The following is an 18,740-nucleotide window of genomic DNA, read 5'->3' on the forward strand; positions in this document are numbered from 1 at the left end:
CAAAATCAAAAGGTGCACTAATTAACATAGCAAATGTGAAAGAGAGAAGCATGTTAAAAATGGAACAGCCCTAATCATCACCACGTAAATGATACCTTTCCCTTTCTGTGAACCTCTGGTAGATGATCTATTTTGTGTGGGAAGCATAATTCTACCTGTACACTTTACCTCCATCCACTTTCTGGCAAATCCAAATCCATGCTTCTACTACATCAGCTGCATTAGAGGTAGACGAGAAAATGTCCTGTTTTGGGATGGTTCTGCTGACAAACTTGCCAGAATATCTAACAATATCTATGCTGAATAATGTACCATAACTAAGCTTTTCTATCTTTTTCCTGTTGAAGAGTATTTATTGATTTAAAATGCCTTACAGTATTAGTATTAGCAGCCCAACTGTAAAAGACTCTGAAATTCAAACCTAGTTCTATGTTACAACACTTCTCACATGCTAAGTTGGTTTTTTGTAATCACCAATTCACGTAGCTGGCTCAGTGTAGCTGGGAAATCCTCTCTTTGTACAACCATTCAGTCCTTTGAACACAGTCAGGGTGGGTGAATCTGCTTTCTTTCCAGAAAGCTAGACAGTATAGCCCAAGTCACCATTTAGGTCCAGAGAGCACTGGCATACATCCTACACAAAAGTCTGGGAACAGAATGAGCGGAGGCCAGTTTAAACGTCACATGGTACCTTTAAACACAAGAGCACTTCTCAAATACTGATTAATTAACCTTCTCAGTGTCTTTTTAACACAAAGGCATACATACCAAAGTAACCGGCAGGGTTTGGTTTGGTTTTGGGTTTTTTTTTTTAAACTTTTACCGTGACAGGGGGAGCACGAAGCAAATAATTCAGGGAAAACTTCTGTAGCAAAATAGCGACACCCACTGCTGGATATCATAGTTACACCCTTACACTCTTCGAAAATAAAGCGGAAGGGGAAACACCACGGAGGGAGAACCCAAACTCAAGGCGTTTGGGAACCTCCTCCTCCTCCTCACATCGCTGCCACCAACCTCGCCTTCCCGTCCCAACAGAGGGATGCCCTTAAGCCCGCGCACGGCCCATCCCCACCGGCCGCGGGCGCTCAGCAGGGAGAGATGGAGGGACGGAGGGAGGGTGTCACGGCGTCAGCGCCTCCCCGCCACACGAGCCCCGCTGCCTTCCCAGAGCGGAGCGACACTGACGGGGAGGACAGAGGACGCCGCAACGTTGAAGGGTGAGGATGCTCCTCGCCAGGGAGGGGCTGCCGGCAGGGCTGCAGGTCTCCAGCCCCGGCCAGAGCGCCCTGAAGCTGGAGAGGAGAGAGCCAGGCCGTGACTGCGACACGCGGGTAAGCACCGCAGCTCCTCGGCTTTTCCCGCCGGGAAGCAGCTGGTCCCGGAGGGCACCGGGCACTTCTCCTCGCTGACGGCTCGGCGGGGAAGGGGCGCCGTGTCTCGCCGGGCTGCCAGCGCCACTCGCAGCCCCGGCGCGGTGCCAGAGGCTCCCACCGCCTTCCCTCGCCTTCTCCCGCCGGCGGCCGGGCGAATGGACCGCGTCTGTCCCGGTGTGCGCTGTCCTGCGGCGCGGCACCACCCCGGGCAGCGCCGGGCTCGGAGCGGCAGCCCCGGCCCCTCGGGGTCAGTCCGGCCCCTGGAGCGGGGGCTCTGAGGGGCTTTCCTCGGGCACGTCGGGCTCCGCGGGGGGCCGTGGGAATGTGACGGCGCTAAAGCGGTGGCGAGGAGGGGACTGCAGAGGAGAGTTAGGCGGGGAGCGCGGCGCTGCCAGGCGCTGTCCCGGCAGGGCTGTCCCGAGTACGGGCGAGCCCGGCGGAAAGGGGCCGCTCCGCTGTCGGAAACTGCTCCATCGGGGAAAGTACAAGACTGGAGTGTCAGGGTCGTTTCTCGTCCCCGTTCCTGAGTTTGAAACTTCAGCCAGGAGTGGTCAGAAGAGGTCCTTCCCCTTCACCTGAAAGACCAGGTATTGATTTCTTCCTGTGGAGACACACGGGAAAGACAGAATAACCAAGCGGAAAGGGAAGGAGGTAATGGAAGCCAGCCTGTAGCTCCGTTTGGTTTGCTCTGAGGCTGCCTGTTGGACCGCTGAGCTGGGAGGGCAGCAGAGCACGGCGGTGCCTTGGGATGCACTGTGCTGCTGGCAAAGTCCAAACTGTTCCGGAAGGATAGTGCTTTTAGCCCTGAGGTAATTCTCTCTGGCTCTGCTATTTGTAGATAGGCTCTGTTAAGTTGCCCAGGTGATGTCTGTGTGAATACCTTTACTGGCTTTCTCAAAAGCAACCATTCTTTCAGATTTCTGTCTTTACAGGGTGTTAGAATAGCTGACATTTTAAAATAAAACAAACTGCTGGAATCTAAGACTGTGAAAAAAAAAACAACTGAAATTGATGCATGTATAGAAAGTAATTGATGCATGTCAGTGAGGTGGGTGAATATGAGACCAATCCCGAGTTGTTCTAGACATACAATGCTTGTTGTGGCTTTGGTTTTTCAAAATGAATCTCAGTAACTAGATCTCATTCCTGTAGGCATTATCATGACCTCTTAAAGTTTGTTGATATCATATCTTTATGAGTTTTTATCTCATGTAGAGCAGAGGTGGATAGCCACAAAGACTTTCAGATTGGAAGCTCTTCATGGAAGTGGGGGGTTTTCATATGTTTTCAGACTTCTGAAATGTAGACTGGTGCAGCAGCAAGAAAATATATTTGTCATGTGAAGCCTCATGATAACATCTGAGTGCTTCCACCCCTTCCTGTATTCATCTTAACGGCCTTAATAAATAAGAAAATGCAATCATCTCTGTTTTATAGAAGAAACTGAAGGATGGCACAGCTATGGCTTACTACTCATTATGACAAAAAGCTTGGTTTTAGGTTTTAGTCTAGTAGCTTCTGCCACTAGACTAGTGACTGATTTTGCTTGTGAAATGACAAAGAAGGGGCAGCAGGGCACATGAGAAGAAAGAACTGTTGAAAGGCTGTAAACTACAATATAAGTAAAATTAACCTGACTTTAGCATTCCAGACATCTGTTCTGATTCTGCAGCTGTTTGAGGAGATAAATGACCTACACAGATAAATCCGAATGTAGCTATACCATAGTAATGTGCAGTTTTCAAGCATTTGCCTGAGTAAGCAGCAATTTGCTCAAGATGGTTTGCAAATCAGGGATTTTTGATTAGACCTTAGAAAAAGTCTCAGACATTGCTTCCAGCTGATTGTAATGGACACCTCAGTGCCTTTGAAGATGTCACTGTGTGCCTGAGCAGACTGAGCATGCTTGGTCTGCTTATTTTGTTTAAGTGAGTATTTTGTTAAAGATAAAAGACCTCTCATGTGTAAGAACTCCAGCATGACGAAATAGTGTTTTGAGACCTCTGACAATTTGTTAGGCCTGTTTCTTACAAAGCAAGTTGAACCCTTTTCTCTGACGAACTTTTCCCTGAGATCATCGGTGGGGCTCTAAATTGCAAGCCAGTGTGTGATGTGGCTTAGAGGAAAGACAGCAAAGCTGCATTTCTGCACTGGCCCTGTGCCAGACCACCTGTTTGTAAACTCAGAGCAATTGTTCTTAGTAAAATTTCACTGCTGGAACTGGTGCTGGCTGCTGCTCTGCTTCACTCCCACCAGTTGCAGAGCCACTGTACCTCCTGCTCCACATCTGCAGGCAAAAGCATCACACACACTTGGCCCAACATCCGTCTGTGAGTTTATCCAACCTCCACCCTCTCTGGCTGGAACCAGGGCAGGGGGCAGCAGTCAGCAGTGTTTATGCAGGTTTATCTGATTTTCCTGCTGTGAATCCAGGGAATGATCATTTTTTTCAGGGCAAGAGCAAAAGTGCTAGCCCAGGCAGACTGTTTGGTAGATATTCTTCTGTAAGCTTTAATCCCACAGCCCCTACAAGTATCCATAGCTAAGGTTAAATGGAGCAGACAGCCACAATATTTGCAGGTGACAGTGAACGTGCTGTCCCCACCGCATGTGCATTTTGCAAATAGACCTCTTCTGCTGGAAACACAAACTAGTTGCAATGAGAGTGATCCCAAAGTCCATGCAATACTGTACCAGAGGATTAAACTCTTCACTCTTCAGTACCTTCTTGTCAATCTGGTCTAATTTGGTTCTACTGAATTTCAGCCAGAGACCGCCTACTTTTTACAGGGCTGTTCCTCTTTTGACTAATAATGGCTCAGCTGTGTCTCACTGACATATTGCTAACTGAAGGCCAGTCTCTTCCATACTCCGTATTATAGAAGAAATTTACCTTCGATCCCAAAATTAGTCAGCATGCATGCAAAAAAACCCAAACAAACCACCACCACCAAAAACCCAGCAGACCCCAAGCAAACAAAAAACCCAGCCAAACAAAAAACCCCAAACCAACAAAAACAAAACCACAGAATGCCCTAAATAACAATAAAAACCCAACCAAACAAAACCAAACAACAAAAAACTCTCCAACAACAAAAAACCCAAAACAAGAAGAAAAAACGAAGAAAACACAAAAAAACCCAAACAACCAACCACAAAACAAACCAAAACCATTTAAGAAGATCTTCTGAAAGATCAAGGCGTAAAAGCAGGTTCTGATTATCAAACCCACAGCAATTGCATTAAAATAGCCTTTCTTTATAATTTCATAATTATGGCTGCAGAGTAATTTATGATAGATAAATATGCAGCACCTAGCAAGTCCATGGTAACAGAGGCAATTTCTCATCCATACAGCATTCCAGCAATTATGTTGCATTTTATTAAGATAACTCTGCCCTGGACATTGAAACTGGCTTCTGATTTATGTTTCACCACTCCCCTTTTGCATTCTGAGTCAAGAGTATAAATGTCTTTGAGGCCTTTATGAAAGTCCCTTAACCCGTTTTAGGGTGACCAACTCACTCCTATTCCCTTTGTTCTGCCACAGAAGATTCCTTGCTGATTTTTTTTCCTGCTGTAATGAGGATCTGCAGTCATTGACCAGCACTGCTTCAAGACAGAGGTAATGCTCTGATGCACCTGGCATAGGTGACCTTTGTGCCTGAGGAGTGGTCAATGAGCTGTGCTACCACTGACCCACACAGTGTCCAGCGCCTCACCAGAGTGAGCACAGCTGGCCTGCCATGCCCACGGCTGGGCAGGGATGCCCTCTCACTGACACGGGGGCTGCCAAGCAATTTTTCTGCAGGTCCCATTAGGTCTGACCCCCTTCCTGCTAGTGCCCCCCATCCCCTCATGCGAGCAGTGGGAGCTGCTGGTGGCACCAGGGCACCATCCTCCTCAGGGACGATGGGACTGAAGGGACGAGGGAGCCGCTGAACAGTCGGTGAGGCTGAGGGGCCGGTGGGTGGCTGAGGAGGCTGAGAGGTAGCTCAGGGGGATGGTGGAGACTGGGGGCTATGGGATGGCAGGGGCAGAAGGGAGGACTGAAGGGATTGGGGTGAGGGCTGGGGACACTGATGGCTGGCAGGGGGCTGAGGGGACCAGGGAGGGGCTGAGGGCACTGGGGTGTGGCCTGAGGGCACTGAGGGGACTGCAGGGAACTGATGACATAAATACTCAAGCATATTGTTTTCAGTATCTCAACTGAAACAAGAGAAACTGAGACCCATTGGTTGAAGTTTCATAAACCATAAAAAAGTTTCCTGACCCAGGAGACAAATTGTTCAACCAAGCCAGCAGGACACGAACCAACTCTGGAGTCATGTTCTCAGGCGACTTGTGACCGTGAAAGGATAAAGTGAGGTGGGGGCTATTCCCCAAATGACCACCAGAGACCCTCTTGAGACCATTCCCCAAACTGTATGAGCATGCCCAGTTATTAAGGCCTACAGCTTTATCTATGTAAATGATTCCTGAGACTGGGGAAGATAATTCCGGGAATTTAGATGAATGTATATATGGTTTGCCTAGATAAATGAAGCTTTGAAACGTCGAATGCATGTGTTAGGAGTGATTCTTGCTGAAATAAAGTAATGCCTGCCTTCTAATACTGAAATTAGTGTTAGAGAGTTTTATTCTTCCCGACATTTTGGTGACACTGGGGGGTGGGGTGGGGACACTGAGGGCACTGACCGGGGGGCACAGGGGTGATGGGTGGGGCTGAGGGGACCGGGGTCACTGAGGGCACCCGGGACTGCGGGACGCGAGGCCGAGGGGCCCGGCGGGGCCGGGCCGGCGCCGGCACGAGCAGCGCACCGTGCACCCGGCGCGTGCCGGGCGCGGCGGTGGCGGAGCCGCCCTCGCGCGGCGGCCGTTGCCGTTGCCGGGGCGTTGGGCGCCCGCCCTCGCGTGTCGCGACAGTTGCCGACAGGCGCGATGGCGGAGCCGCTGCTGCCCGCTGGCTTCCGCTCCGGCTCCACAGCCCTCTGGCCTTACCTCTTTCCCGCTGCCTCCCGGCCCTGCACCTTTCCCGCCAAGCTGTGGCTGCTGGTGAATAACCCCCGCGTCCGCTCCGTGCGCTGGGATGCCCGCGGCGAGGGGCTGTTCATCGACCAGGCGCTCTTCGAACGGGAGCTGCTGGGCGGGGGGCCCGGCGCTGCCGGGGAGGCGGAGGTCTTCAAAACCAAGAACTTCGGCAGCATCATCCGCCAGCTTAACCTGTACGGGTTCCACAAGCTGACGATGGGGCCGCCTGTTCCCGCGCTGGGGCAGAGGCTGGGGCCGGCCGCGGCGGGGGACAGTCCCGACAGCCCCGATGGGCCCCGGCACCACTTCTGGAACCCCCACTTTCGCCACAACCGCCCCGACCTCCTGGTGAGGATCAAGAGACTCACGAAGGCAAATAAGGAGAAGCTGGACGCTGGCATGAAAGTGCCCAGCCGCCTGCTCGACGACTTGCAGCACATTGTTGGGAAGGGACTTGTTCCTGTCGCCCTCGACCCTCGTCGAGTCCAACGGGAGCGGTGAGACCGGGCGGGTCACCGGGGCGCGGTGGGTGAGAGGGTGGCATGGGCTTAGGAAATCGGCACTGCCCTGGGGGAAAGAGCTTGCCTGCCCTTGCTGCTGGCTGCTTAATTCACATGGTGTAGGAAGAATGTCGCTCTTACGGGGGGTTGAGCTGCTGCCAGTAAGCAAAGGGGAATGTAATTATAGATTCCTACAAATGCACTGCCTATGTATATACACAAATATCAACATATCTATCTGAATATCCAAATAGCTATAGCTGTATATTTCACAGGTTCTGTTTGTATTATCTGCAATAAATGACTTGGTTCATGTGTGTTTCAGTGTGCCCATAGACTACAGCACCAGCAGGGACCTAAAACTAATATACATGCCAAATTGTCGCTAGATAAAAGGTGCAACATGCATCCTTCGGTATGTTTAAAATCTTAATTTTTATTTTTTTTTCAAAAAAAGTTGCCCAAAGCAGCACAAGTTCCTTGTGCCTTGAAAAAGAAAAGAGGCCAGTCAAAAGAAAATTCTGCAACAGTTCTGCTTTTTGCATCTTGTATTTTCAGCTGTGGGAAACTGTATACAACATAGAGAAGAATGGAAAGGAGAAAGGAAGACTTTGAGATCTACTTTAGGAAGACACTAGTTTTCAACGAACTCAAAACAAATTCAGGAAAAAAGTTTAAAGAAAAGTCATGAGTTATCTCAATAAAAATGTTGCGTGAGCTATTATTCAACACATACTGGTTTTCTAAGATTTAAATTGTAAAGTAACTGGGCTAACATGTGGCCTACCTTAAGCATCTGAAAGACTATTTTCAGCTTTCATCCAACAAAAAGTTCCCCAACCCAGGATGTGACACATGGTAACACAGTTACCTGACCCAGCACTGGGATGGCTGAGGATGGGCTGAGACTGATGTGACATTGGTGCCCTGTGCTGGCACAACAGGGGGAAAGAGATGAGGCAGTCTACAAGATTTTCCTGATCTTGGAATGGGAATGAGCTCAGAGAGCCAAAAGAGTTTTTGTAAAGCTTGTGCAAAAGGCTGTGTGTGATTCACATCGTCAAGGGAGCTGTTTCTCTGAAATATGTACGGACTGGCTGCAGCCAGCATCGCCTCACTGCGCTCTGCTCCACACAGGTAGACAGTTCCTACCCAAAGTCAGTCCTCAGTCCATGTTGTCATCTCTCTCTGCTAAGACCATATCATGATAGTGAGGAGCAAATGAAACTAAGTAAGCCCCTCAAATCTGTAAGGCTTTCGTTAGAGGCTTAGGTACAATAGCCAAACAGGCACTTAATTCACAGGCATGAGATGTCCTTCCATGAGTTTGCAAATCACTGAGTCCCGATGTTACCTAAGGGTGCCGTGGGTCCTCCAGATCTCACAGTTGTTGTGCCAGACTCAGAAAGAAAAGCTGGGGCGAATTATATAAAATTAATGTGTTCATGGCAGGTACTGTTAGAGAAGATTCTATGGCTTGTATGATTCTGTATGGGGTTTAGACTAGATGGTCATAATGCTGATTTCTGGGCTCAGCTCCCGTGAATTAGAGCCAAAAACTACATGGATGAGCTTCTTTAAATACAGCTTTAGAAGTCTGGTTAGAAGTCTTGTTGCAACAGAGTTCATCAGTTGTAAGTCACTGACCTGTTTTTTTCTTTCCTTCTGGATATTCTCATAGTGGACATAAATGAAAAACTTTTAGCCAACACCGTCTTTCTACCTTCTGCCTGGTGTGTCCATGGCAACCCCCTGTGTGAGGAAGATGAATGAATGAAATTATCACGAACCATAGTTACGTGCATCTGACATGGTGAGGCATTTTAAATACCTCAAACACACGTTTCTCTTCTGTGGGAGGTACTCATACCTTAATTGTACTTAATGCAGACATATATTCTAAGGCAAAGAGGGAGGGAAGGAATTGGGAGGGTTCTGTGTCAGCCAAGCTTTTAAAAAGCACACCAAAACAACAACCCAAGCACACCAACAACTGTGAAAATTGCATGTCTGTATGTAGAGAGAGGCATACCATGAACAGTTGATATAGCCAGAAAACTGTTGCCAACTTTTCCAAGTTTAGAAGACCCAAATATCTGAGAACATAAAACCTTCAGTTAATTTTTTTCGCAGCATATTCTGAGTTGGAAGGGACCCATAAGGGTCATTGAGTCCAACTCCTAAGTGAATGGCCCATACAGGGATCAAACCCACAATCTTGGTGTTACTAGCACCATGCTGTAACCAACTGAGCTAATCTCAGGTTTTGCTTATCGATGGAGCAGTCATGGTGTTGCCCTGGAAACTAGTCTTCATTTAATCTGTATTCTGTATTTGAATTAAGATGTTTATAACCACCAAACTAGCTAATGTACAGTCTACACTGTTTCAGGTTTTCCACCTCCCCGGACCAAGAATGGAAATGTAGGTAGCAAATGCATGTGGATAAAGGACTTGACACTTTGATAATCTCTGTGCAGGAAATTTCCAGTGGCCAAGATGATGTGTGGTCATATTTTCTCTCTGGAAAAGAAGTGGAAGTTGGATGAGCAACACCACAGAAAGACAAGGGAGATTGGGAGAACCTTGTCAGGCTTGCAAAGGAAGAATCAGGGACATACCTACACACCACACTATGAAGAAGCAGAAGCAAAACTCACACCTGGATGTCTGTAACAGGCAAGGCTGCCTAATTTAGACAAAGGTGCCAGCAGGGATGAGAGAAACATGAAGGAACGTTCTTAAGTGCCAGCAAAGAAGTTGGTTATATACTCTGACTTACGGAATAGGCTGTCCCTGACCTGACCAGCTGTCTGCTGCAGGTCCATGCATCACGGTCAGACTTAGAGCAGAAAGAGCATTGTCTCAGTGACATTTGAGCTCTACTTGAAGTCAGTGGCCAAAATACTACAAGCCTCAAAAAGGTTAATTCTCACCTTCAATCTGTAAACCATCTATAAGCCATTTAAAAAATACAACTTCTTAAATTGTTGGACTGCCTTTAGTGCTTTCACTGCCATGTCTGCGTGGCATTTTGATAAAAGCACCATAGAGTCCAGCTGATGGAAGGAATATAACTGTTATAGTATTACTGCTGACAAAAGGAATGTAAACTTCCCCAAGATCTGATTGTCCCACTCTGGAATAAATAAAGCATAACGGCACTGTCATCTTTGTTTTTTTTCCTGAAATGTAAAAATCACAACAGCAGTTTTGTTCCTGTAGAACACACTTGGAATTCCACACTTGGAATTCCAAATGTTCATTAGCTTTAAATCTCTTCTTAGAAGCAGCCACACTAGAACACTGCCTACAGCAATAGGTGAGGCATTTTCAGAGAAAGTTTGCACTTTGCACTTAGCAGATGTTGAGAGACACTCTTTTTTATCAGTACTGATAACCAAATATGAGGCGTAATTCAAAAAAAACAATCAAAGAAAGACTGACTAATATTTACAGGTTTGAATTAGGCTTAAATACATTACTGTGGGTTTTAAGAACCCATTAATAGGAATGTAACTACAGTGCTTTGCCATTTTTCTTTAAAACAGGGTTTTTAAAAATTCTGATAAAATACAGGATGAAAAAGAAAAAAAAGGCTAACAAGCTGTAGTAAACTTTAATGTATGAAGATTGTATTCAGCCAGTTTAAAGTGTGTATTTCTTCATCATGGATTGTAACAGGTATATTTTTGTGTTTTCTTGTGACTGTTTCTTTTCCCCTTAAAGCAACAAATATTTCATTTGTAATGCTTATTTTATTATAAGCTTATAGAAAAAAGCTATACAATATATATTAGATTCTGCAGAAAATGAAAAGTTCTGTAATATATTGTACAAATGTAAAAAAGGTATCAGAAATAAAATGTCAGTTTGTGAATCCCTGATTTTGTTTCTAACAGTTTAAGCATCCGTAGTGTCTTTGTGACAACGACGTCAAGCCACAGGATCATTTTATTAAGTGATTAATTCAAATCCATCCTCTTTTTCAGCAGAAAGTGAAAGCACAGCCCATTGTTACAGCAGTGTCCATCAAAACAAAGCAGAATTTTGATTTCTATTCATTATGGTAGCTTGAAAATGCTAAAGCAAGTTACTGAAGATATTTGCTGACTCCTGATATTGACTGCCTCAAGTTCACATTCAGTGGTATTGAAAATGGATTAAAACTTTTAGAGCTCTGCTTACATTGTGTCTTGACCAAAATAGTTACACCTGCAAAATGACAGATTACTGATGAGACTGATAAATAACAAATGATAAGCTTTGAAAACATTGACTGTGTTAAGAATTACCAGTGAGCTGGGACTGACAGGAGTAATTTTAATAATTTCAGTAAGGTTACTCAGAGGATATTTACATCTGTTTAAGTTCAGCAGAATCAGAGCCTTAATAGTTCAGTTCTGAGAATAGCTGAGAGTGCAGCTGAGAGGAAGCACACCTTGCTTGAAGGGTCTTCATTCCTCTTGTCTCCCTTTACTTAGTCTGCACTGTTGCTTGTATGTACTTATGACGGGGTAGTTCCTACCACGCTGCAGTCTTCTTGCTGGCACAGGGCTCAAACTCTCTAGAATTGTTCCTGTAGGCTGTATGCCTTTTGCTGAGCTTCAGTGACTATGAGTCTATGCAATGGGCCAGCTGAATGCTTGTCCAGAGTCATTTGGATGTGTTTTGATTGTTCAGCCTGTTCTGCCTCACCTCTGCCACCTTTAAAGCTACTCCACCATGTGAGGGTAGATTGGAAAAGCCACTACAAGTCATGCAGCAGCCACTAGCCCCTTTTCAAGGTTTTATGTATTCTCTTCGGCTGACTCTATCCATGAGGCTCCAAGCCTTTCCCAGCATCCAGATGGCCAGAGAGAGGATACCTGGTGCACATGTCAAGACTAATGCTTTCCCTTTACTCCACAGCTGGGTTACTTGTTTTGTCTCTGGTTGGACGTTGGTGCCAACAGCAGAAGAGCTGTCATATTTGCTTCAGCCTCTAGATGCCTCGTCATTTTCTGTGCCTTTCCAATTACCATGTCATCTAGCATTTAAAATGACATGCTGGACAGGCAAGTCCAAAAGTAGATCCCAATTAGATGCCTAACTTCAGACAATTAGTGACAGCTCAAACTTTCTTATGCATCTGCTGCACTGTGTCCTGGGTTGGAAAACAATGTTTGAGAATTAACCTCACAAAAAAAGTCTGTTCCCCTTGGATTGGTTATCCAGTCCTATTCCTGTAGCCACAGCAGCAATATGATAGAGAGCACTTACTCCTACTGGCTACAGAACAGAGCTGGGAGAAAGAAGTATGACTGGTTCCTCCTTTTCCTTTACCCCCAGTTGCTGTCATCAAATGCCTTGAGAAGTACTGGGTTTCAGGATACTATTTCATCAGAAAAATCCTTACATGCTTGAAAAGCCTGCTTCACCAAGAACCGGTGAAACCACCCAGAAGGAGACTGACTGCCCCAGTGATTCTTGGGGGCATCTCGCTGCTGGTCTAAGAACTTCTGAAGGCTGTTGAAACAATAGCTGTTTCATGGTCTGTGGCTCTGTGCTCTTTCCATAGGCCAGTTCTGATTGTAATGCATACCAAGCCCATTTCAGAGCACCAAATCCTGGAAACCCTTCAGTTTGGAGTACTCTTTACACAACTCTCCCCGTTGCATTTTGTATCCCAAATGAAACATTTTGGGTAATCCCTTTGCTGTAGGCTTTAGCTGGGTCTTTGAGCAGCAGCACTGTCTGAGCGCAAGGCACCTGCTCTGGGGTAGCTGTGGAAGCGGAGCCGTGTCATGGTCAGAGCCATGTGGCATGGATACTGCAGCCCTCTGCCAAGAGGTGCTGGCTGGCATTATCAGATGGGCTGTCATGTAGAGTCTGTGTTCAGCAGTCTGTGGTCAGAGTGGCTAAGACCTTGATGCCTTCCGCTAAATCTGCACTCAAGGACAAAGAGAACGTCCCTCCCCAAGGGAGCTGTCACAGCACAAGATTGACAGAGTTCCGGAAGACTTTGGACAATGATGTCAGGAACATGGTGTCGTTCTTGGGGTGGTCCTCTGCGAGGCCAGTAGTTGGACTTCGATGATCCTTGTAGGTATTCTGTGATTCTATGAACATGTCACACAGGCTTTAACTGGTGGCTTAGGGGGATATGTGGTCCTTTGGGGTTGTGAGGGGTTTTGTTGGTTTGACTTTTTTTTCTTTTTGAAAAATTCATCCTGGATGTGGGTTGGATAGGAACTCAGGCATGAAAGGAAGGGGAGTTGTAAGAGGTATTTCCACAGGAACATGGGGCAAAGAATGTTCTTCTTTCTGTATCTAACACCAATGCTGGTTTTTAAGCACTTATGGCACTCTGAACCATGGAAGTGATTTGAAGAAGAGAGAGCTAGAGAAGGGAGAAGGAATCACAGCATAATTTGTGTCTGCCTTCTCAGTCAGAGCTGAGCACCACTGGCTTGGAGCTGAGGAAATTAATGGGAAATAAGTGAAGCAACCCATCACAAGATCTTCCAACCATCATTTCATGTTTAGGTGGAGTTTGAGTGACTTTAGGCATTAGCATATGTAGGGTGTGAAAAGTAATACATATTTTCAAGTTAATGAAACAAAGTTCAGTTTTGGATTACCACCTGGATCATTCCTTTGGCTTAGTTCCCATTAGCTGCATTGATTTCAACAAAGCAAGACTGCAGCATTTTCGTATCACTCTGTCCCTTGTTGCATGTCTCCTTTAGATGTTACACCAAGCTCCCTGTGTTCCCTCAGTGCTATGAATGTGTGCACACAGTTTGTCCCTGGTGAGTTACAGCCAACACATGCACTCCTTGCTGAACTTTGTTTTTCAGTATTCTCCCCACAATATCCACTACAGTCACTCAAACAACACAAACTCAATATGAATTTGAAACATCAATCAGGTGTATGTTGAGTGGAGTACCAAGCATGTGTCTGTTGAGTGGAACATCAGGCTTGTGTTTATTGCATGGAACATCAAGCATGTGTGGAACATCAAGTGTGTGTATATTGCATGAAACATCAGGTGTAAATAGGAATTGCAAGGAAGTTAATAATTTCATCATATTCCAATTTTTTACATACAGTACCATTATTAAAGCAAAACATATTAAGGAGATAGATATATATGTATGTATGTATGTATGTATGCATATATGTAGCAGTAGCTGACCATCCAAAAAGGATCCCACCATTGATGTTCTCTGTCTTTCTTCACTCATTCAAACACATGATGTATTTCTTCCACATCATGATGGACAGTAATCAAAGCTTTGTCCGTTTTCTTGAACTTGCTTCAACAGCAGCTTTCTTATCAAGGTGAGATTCATTACAACATGAGTATCAAGTGATAAGATGTAAAAGGAGTTTAGTAATTAAAATCACATCCCATAATTTCAATGATGTTACAGACCCAAACATTAGAATGATTTCTTAGATCCACAGCAATGTTATCTATAAATACAAAATCACAAGGGGTTGTCATACAAGTGCATCCTTTTCCAATATATACAAATATGGTTTGAGAGGGTTTCATTGGGACGTATTTCAAAATGATAAACCGTTTTTTCAGTATCAGGACAAATGTCTTGGGCTTTGATGGCGTTACATTCACAAATAAATCCTTCTTGTCCCCTCATAGCACATGCATTAACATCAGTGGTTTGCCATTTATTTCCAATATGTTGGGCCCATGCTCTGTGTTCCAGGGGATAGACAGCTCCATTATGATTTAATCCTGAACCAATGGTATGGTTTGGCTCATCGTCTATACTGACACAGGTACTACAATGTGCACTGTGCCCAGCATTTACAGGGAGGAGAAGGGGAGCTTGCCCTGCCAGCCCCATCTGCTCCCAGCAGGAGCACTGCACAAGGTGGGCATTGGGGAACAGCTCCAGAACAATGAGCTGCCTGGAGCAGTCTCTCCCCACACCCTCCAGCTGAGGGAGCTCCTGAGGGGCCGAGGGAGCCCCTGGGGGAGCCGCGGGGCCCTAACATCAGCTTACTGCTGCTGGACAGCTTCCACATATCGTGTGGTAGATGAGGACCTGTCTCATGAGTCAAGTACAAAGGGTAATAGCGAATGGGGTAACATCAGACTGGTGACCTGTCACTAGTGGGGTTCCACAGGGCTCCATCTTAGGCCCTGTGCTCTTCAGCATCTTAATAAATGACTTGGACAGAGGACTGGAAGGGATACTAAGTTTGCAGATGACACAAAACTGGGAGGAGCTGTTGACTCCCTCAAAGGCAGGGAGGCCCTGCAGAGTGACCTGGACAAATTAGAGAACTGGACAATCAGCAACCATATGAACTCCAGCAAGGAGAAGTGCCGGATTCTGCCACCATCTGCTATGGGGCAACACTGGATGTTTGTACAGATGAGGGAATGAGATGCTGGAAAGTAGTGCCATGGAAAGGGACCTGGGGGTCCTGGTCGATGGCAAGTTGAATCTGAGTCAGCAGTGCCCTGGCAGCCAGGAGGGCCAACCGTGTCCTGGGGGGCATCAGGCAAAGCATCACCAACCAGTCGAGGGAGGGGATTGTCCTGCTCTGCTCTGCACTGGGGCGGCCTCACCTTGAATATTGTGTGCAGTTTTGGGCACCGCAGTATAAGAAAAATAAGAAATATTAAGCTATTAGAGAGTGTCCAAAGGAGGTCAATGAAGATGGTGGTCTTTATTGCAGTGATTGAGGTCACGTGGTCTGTTCAGCCTGGAGAAGAGGAGACTGAGAGGAGACTTCATTGCAGTCTACAACTTCCTCCTGAGGGGAAGTGCAGGGGAAGGCACTGATCTCTTCTCTCTGATGACCAGTGACAGAACCTGGGGGAATGGTCTGAAATTGTGTCAGGGGACGTTAAGTTTGGATATCAGAAAAAGGTTCTTCACCCAGAGGTTGATTGGGAACAGGCTCCCCAAGGAAGTGGTCACAGCACTAAGCCTGACAGAGTTCAAGAGTTTGGATGATACCCTCAGGCATAGGGTGTGACTTTTGGGGATGGTCCTGTGCAGGGCCAGGAGTTGGACTCAAGGATCCTTGTATGTCCCTTCCAACTCAGCACATTCTGTGATTCTGTAATTCTGTGAAAAGCCCCCCAGCCGTACCTCTCCCACAGGGGCTCTGAAGATTAAAAATGGCAAAGATCAAGTCAAGGCTTCTGCTGATAGCACTGTCCTGCTGCTAAACATACATAACAATACCCTACAAAGGTAGTTCAGGGACTTGTCCAAGAGCACAGACAAATGTTGTGTGAGAGAAAAAATAATAAATCTTACTGCACTCAGGCCTTGCTCCCCCTTTAACCTTTCTTATGATTCTGCTCTGGTTGTTTAAATTAACAGCACTTAGTAGAGATTGTACTTTTAATGAGGACTCCCTATGGAAATTGGAGAAAGAGATTCTTTTTGAAAAAAACTATAAAAGAACATTGCATAAAGAGAATATCATTACTGACACAATGCCTAGAAGCTTCAAATAAAACAGTAAAGAATGTAATTACCTGTTGTTCCTTGTGTCCAACAGAAATGCCATTATGAAAAAAAATATAGGGAACATAGGATAAACTACAAGGAATAATCCATCTCTGGCAAGTGAATGATTTCTTTGTAGTTTCAGCCTGTAACTTATGGTTCAGTATTGTTTCAAAAAAGACAAAGGTATGAAATGTTGGCCATTATCTCCTGCAATAATGAGATATCCCCCAAAAGATGCATGGGAGTGTTTATAGCACATACACAGTACCTTAGGGAAAGTGCAGTCTTGCATCACCCTTACTGCTATGGATTTTGCATTATAGAGGCATCTCAGTGATTCTGCCAGATAATGGAGGCTTATGGCTTCTCTGAATAGATTATTAGATTTATTTTTTTTCTACTTGAAATTTTCCAACCTTCCAAAGCAATAAAAATGGTGGACTGACAGCATCAGTCAGTTAGGAGAACTAACTGGTTGTCATGATGGGTTTTTTTCCACAGCTCACACTGCATGTTTTTACGAGGCGGAAAGGAAGGCAAGAGCTGTTATGAAATGGAAGCTCTTGAAAAAGTCCTAGTCATCACTTTTGTAGAGGAATTTTCCTTCTCATTGCATAACTAACAAATAGCAATGAAAACACAGCCATATTCAGTCCTATAGTACTTCTATTACTCAGATTTAATATTTTACTTAAGAACCATCAGTTATGATATCATTACCATAGTATCATAATTTGTTAGTCATTCTACATTTTGTAACAATAACAAGAAATTCTCAGCTTGGCTTATGTACAGTGAGACTTCTTGAGATGGATAAATTTTACCTCAGGTATGATAGTTTATGTCTGGAAGTAACATCAGAGGTAAGTAGTGTCTGTGGTAGCTGATAGCTCTGAACTGTTTGTTAGGTATAACCCTACTTCCGAAAGGAGAAAATCGTGAGTTTGTGGAGACAAACATGTGAATAAGAAGTATTTTTTCTGGGATTTTTGTTGAAGAAAAATATGAATTAAGTAAGTCCTGTTATGGATCTGTAACTATTGTCTTCTGATGGCAGTCTCACTTTTGTTTGGGTAAGCTATTTTTTGAAGCTCTTGCCCTACATCTTAGAAAAAATAAATTCTATGCAGTAGGACCATAATGCTGTTGGGATGGTGATCTCTGACTTGGAAACTTCTCTAAAGAAATAGAAAAGAGAAAAGACTACAAAATAATTTATCAGACATAAATTTAATGAGATATTCAATATTAAAAACCAGAGGGTATTTTATAGAGATTAAAACCAGATATGAATATAAAAATATAGAAAAATACACACACATAGGTGTGTGGGCGAGTAGGTGGGTGGCCAAAGAGGCCAAATAGGATTGTTAAAGCAAGTCATGGATTCTTAGTTGTTGAAGCGCTTGAATAGTTTGTATAATTTCTTTCTCTCCTCTCCTGGAATGTGATTCCTAGGAATGTTTTATAGTCACCACCTTGATAGGCACAGACAGCACAACAGGATTCCACTGCAGGAACCCATGCAGAAGGGTTATAGGCCTAATGGTAAATCCAATGGAAAATTCTGCTTACAGAGTCCCCAAAAAACTCCAACCATTTAGCATTTCAACAGTTCATCCTGCCAGAATATCAATGCTCAAAATAGATTCTTTAATGGGGGAATTAGCACTGTCATGACAAATGGGGCAGTATTTCCTGTGTTAAAGTAACCTTGGCTTGGAGGGTGGGGGTGGGATTTCCCCCCAAGCCACAGATCTATGATGTAGCTTCTTTATTAGTTATATCACTATGCAATACAGTAATTTCAGCCCCTGTATCCACCAGAGCTAAGACAGTAAAGTTCCCCCCGATTGCCACTTTATAGTTAAAGCAACATAGAGGCATCAGTTCCCCTTACATTAAGAGACTACAGTGGCAGCAAAACTGTCATTTCTCCTGTTTTGGCATTTGCCAGGCAGTGCCTTGAGGTAAGGTGGCAGTGGGGTGGAAGGGGAATAATTTCTTTATATAGGTACTAACTTGGTGATGGTGAAATATTTCTAATGTTGCAATTCCCTCTATTTCTGATTGTGGGACACCAGTTTGTTTCCCTGTCACCCCTAAGGTAGCTCTTTTCTGGTTTTGCAAGCTTATTTTCATCCATCACCTGCACAGCTGGTTCCAAAACTACACCCCCCATGTTTCTCAAGGTATTTGCTAGGGCACCTATGCCTACCAGTAGCACTCATGACTTCTGGTACAATCAAGTGTTTAAGTGAAACAGGTCTTGCCCTTCTCAAAAGATGCATTTTTATACTTGTCATTACTGTTGCTCCATCCAGACTAGATCCTGTAATCAACAC

The 18,740-nt window shown here is 45.1% G+C and overlaps 1 protein-coding gene across 1 annotated transcript; it reads left to right on the top strand.

Annotated features, from left to right (window-relative positions):
• Positions 1-6,115: 6,115 nt before the first annotated feature.
• LOC127471352 (heat shock factor protein 5-like) lies at positions 6,116-10,844 on the top strand. Its single transcript, XM_051788129.1, has 4 exons — positions 6,116-6,904; positions 7,233-7,322; positions 7,466-8,720; positions 9,300-10,844. The coding sequence occupies exons 1-2, from the start codon at positions 6,318-6,320 to the stop codon at positions 7,294-7,296; spliced, it is 651 nt and encodes a 216-aa protein (XP_051644089.1). The 5' UTR covers positions 6,116-6,317; the 3' UTR covers positions 7,297-7,322; positions 7,466-8,720; positions 9,300-10,844.
• The last annotated feature ends 7,896 nt before the right edge of the window (positions 10,845-18,740 follow it).

Source organism: Manacus candei, unplaced genomic scaffold, assembly GCF_025592945.1.
Source record: "Manacus candei isolate 608988 ecotype Guabito, Panama unplaced genomic scaffold, ASM2559294v1 h1tg000024l, whole genome shotgun sequence".
Classification (NCBI taxonomy): domain Eukaryota; kingdom Metazoa; phylum Chordata; class Aves; order Passeriformes; family Pipridae; genus Manacus; species Manacus candei.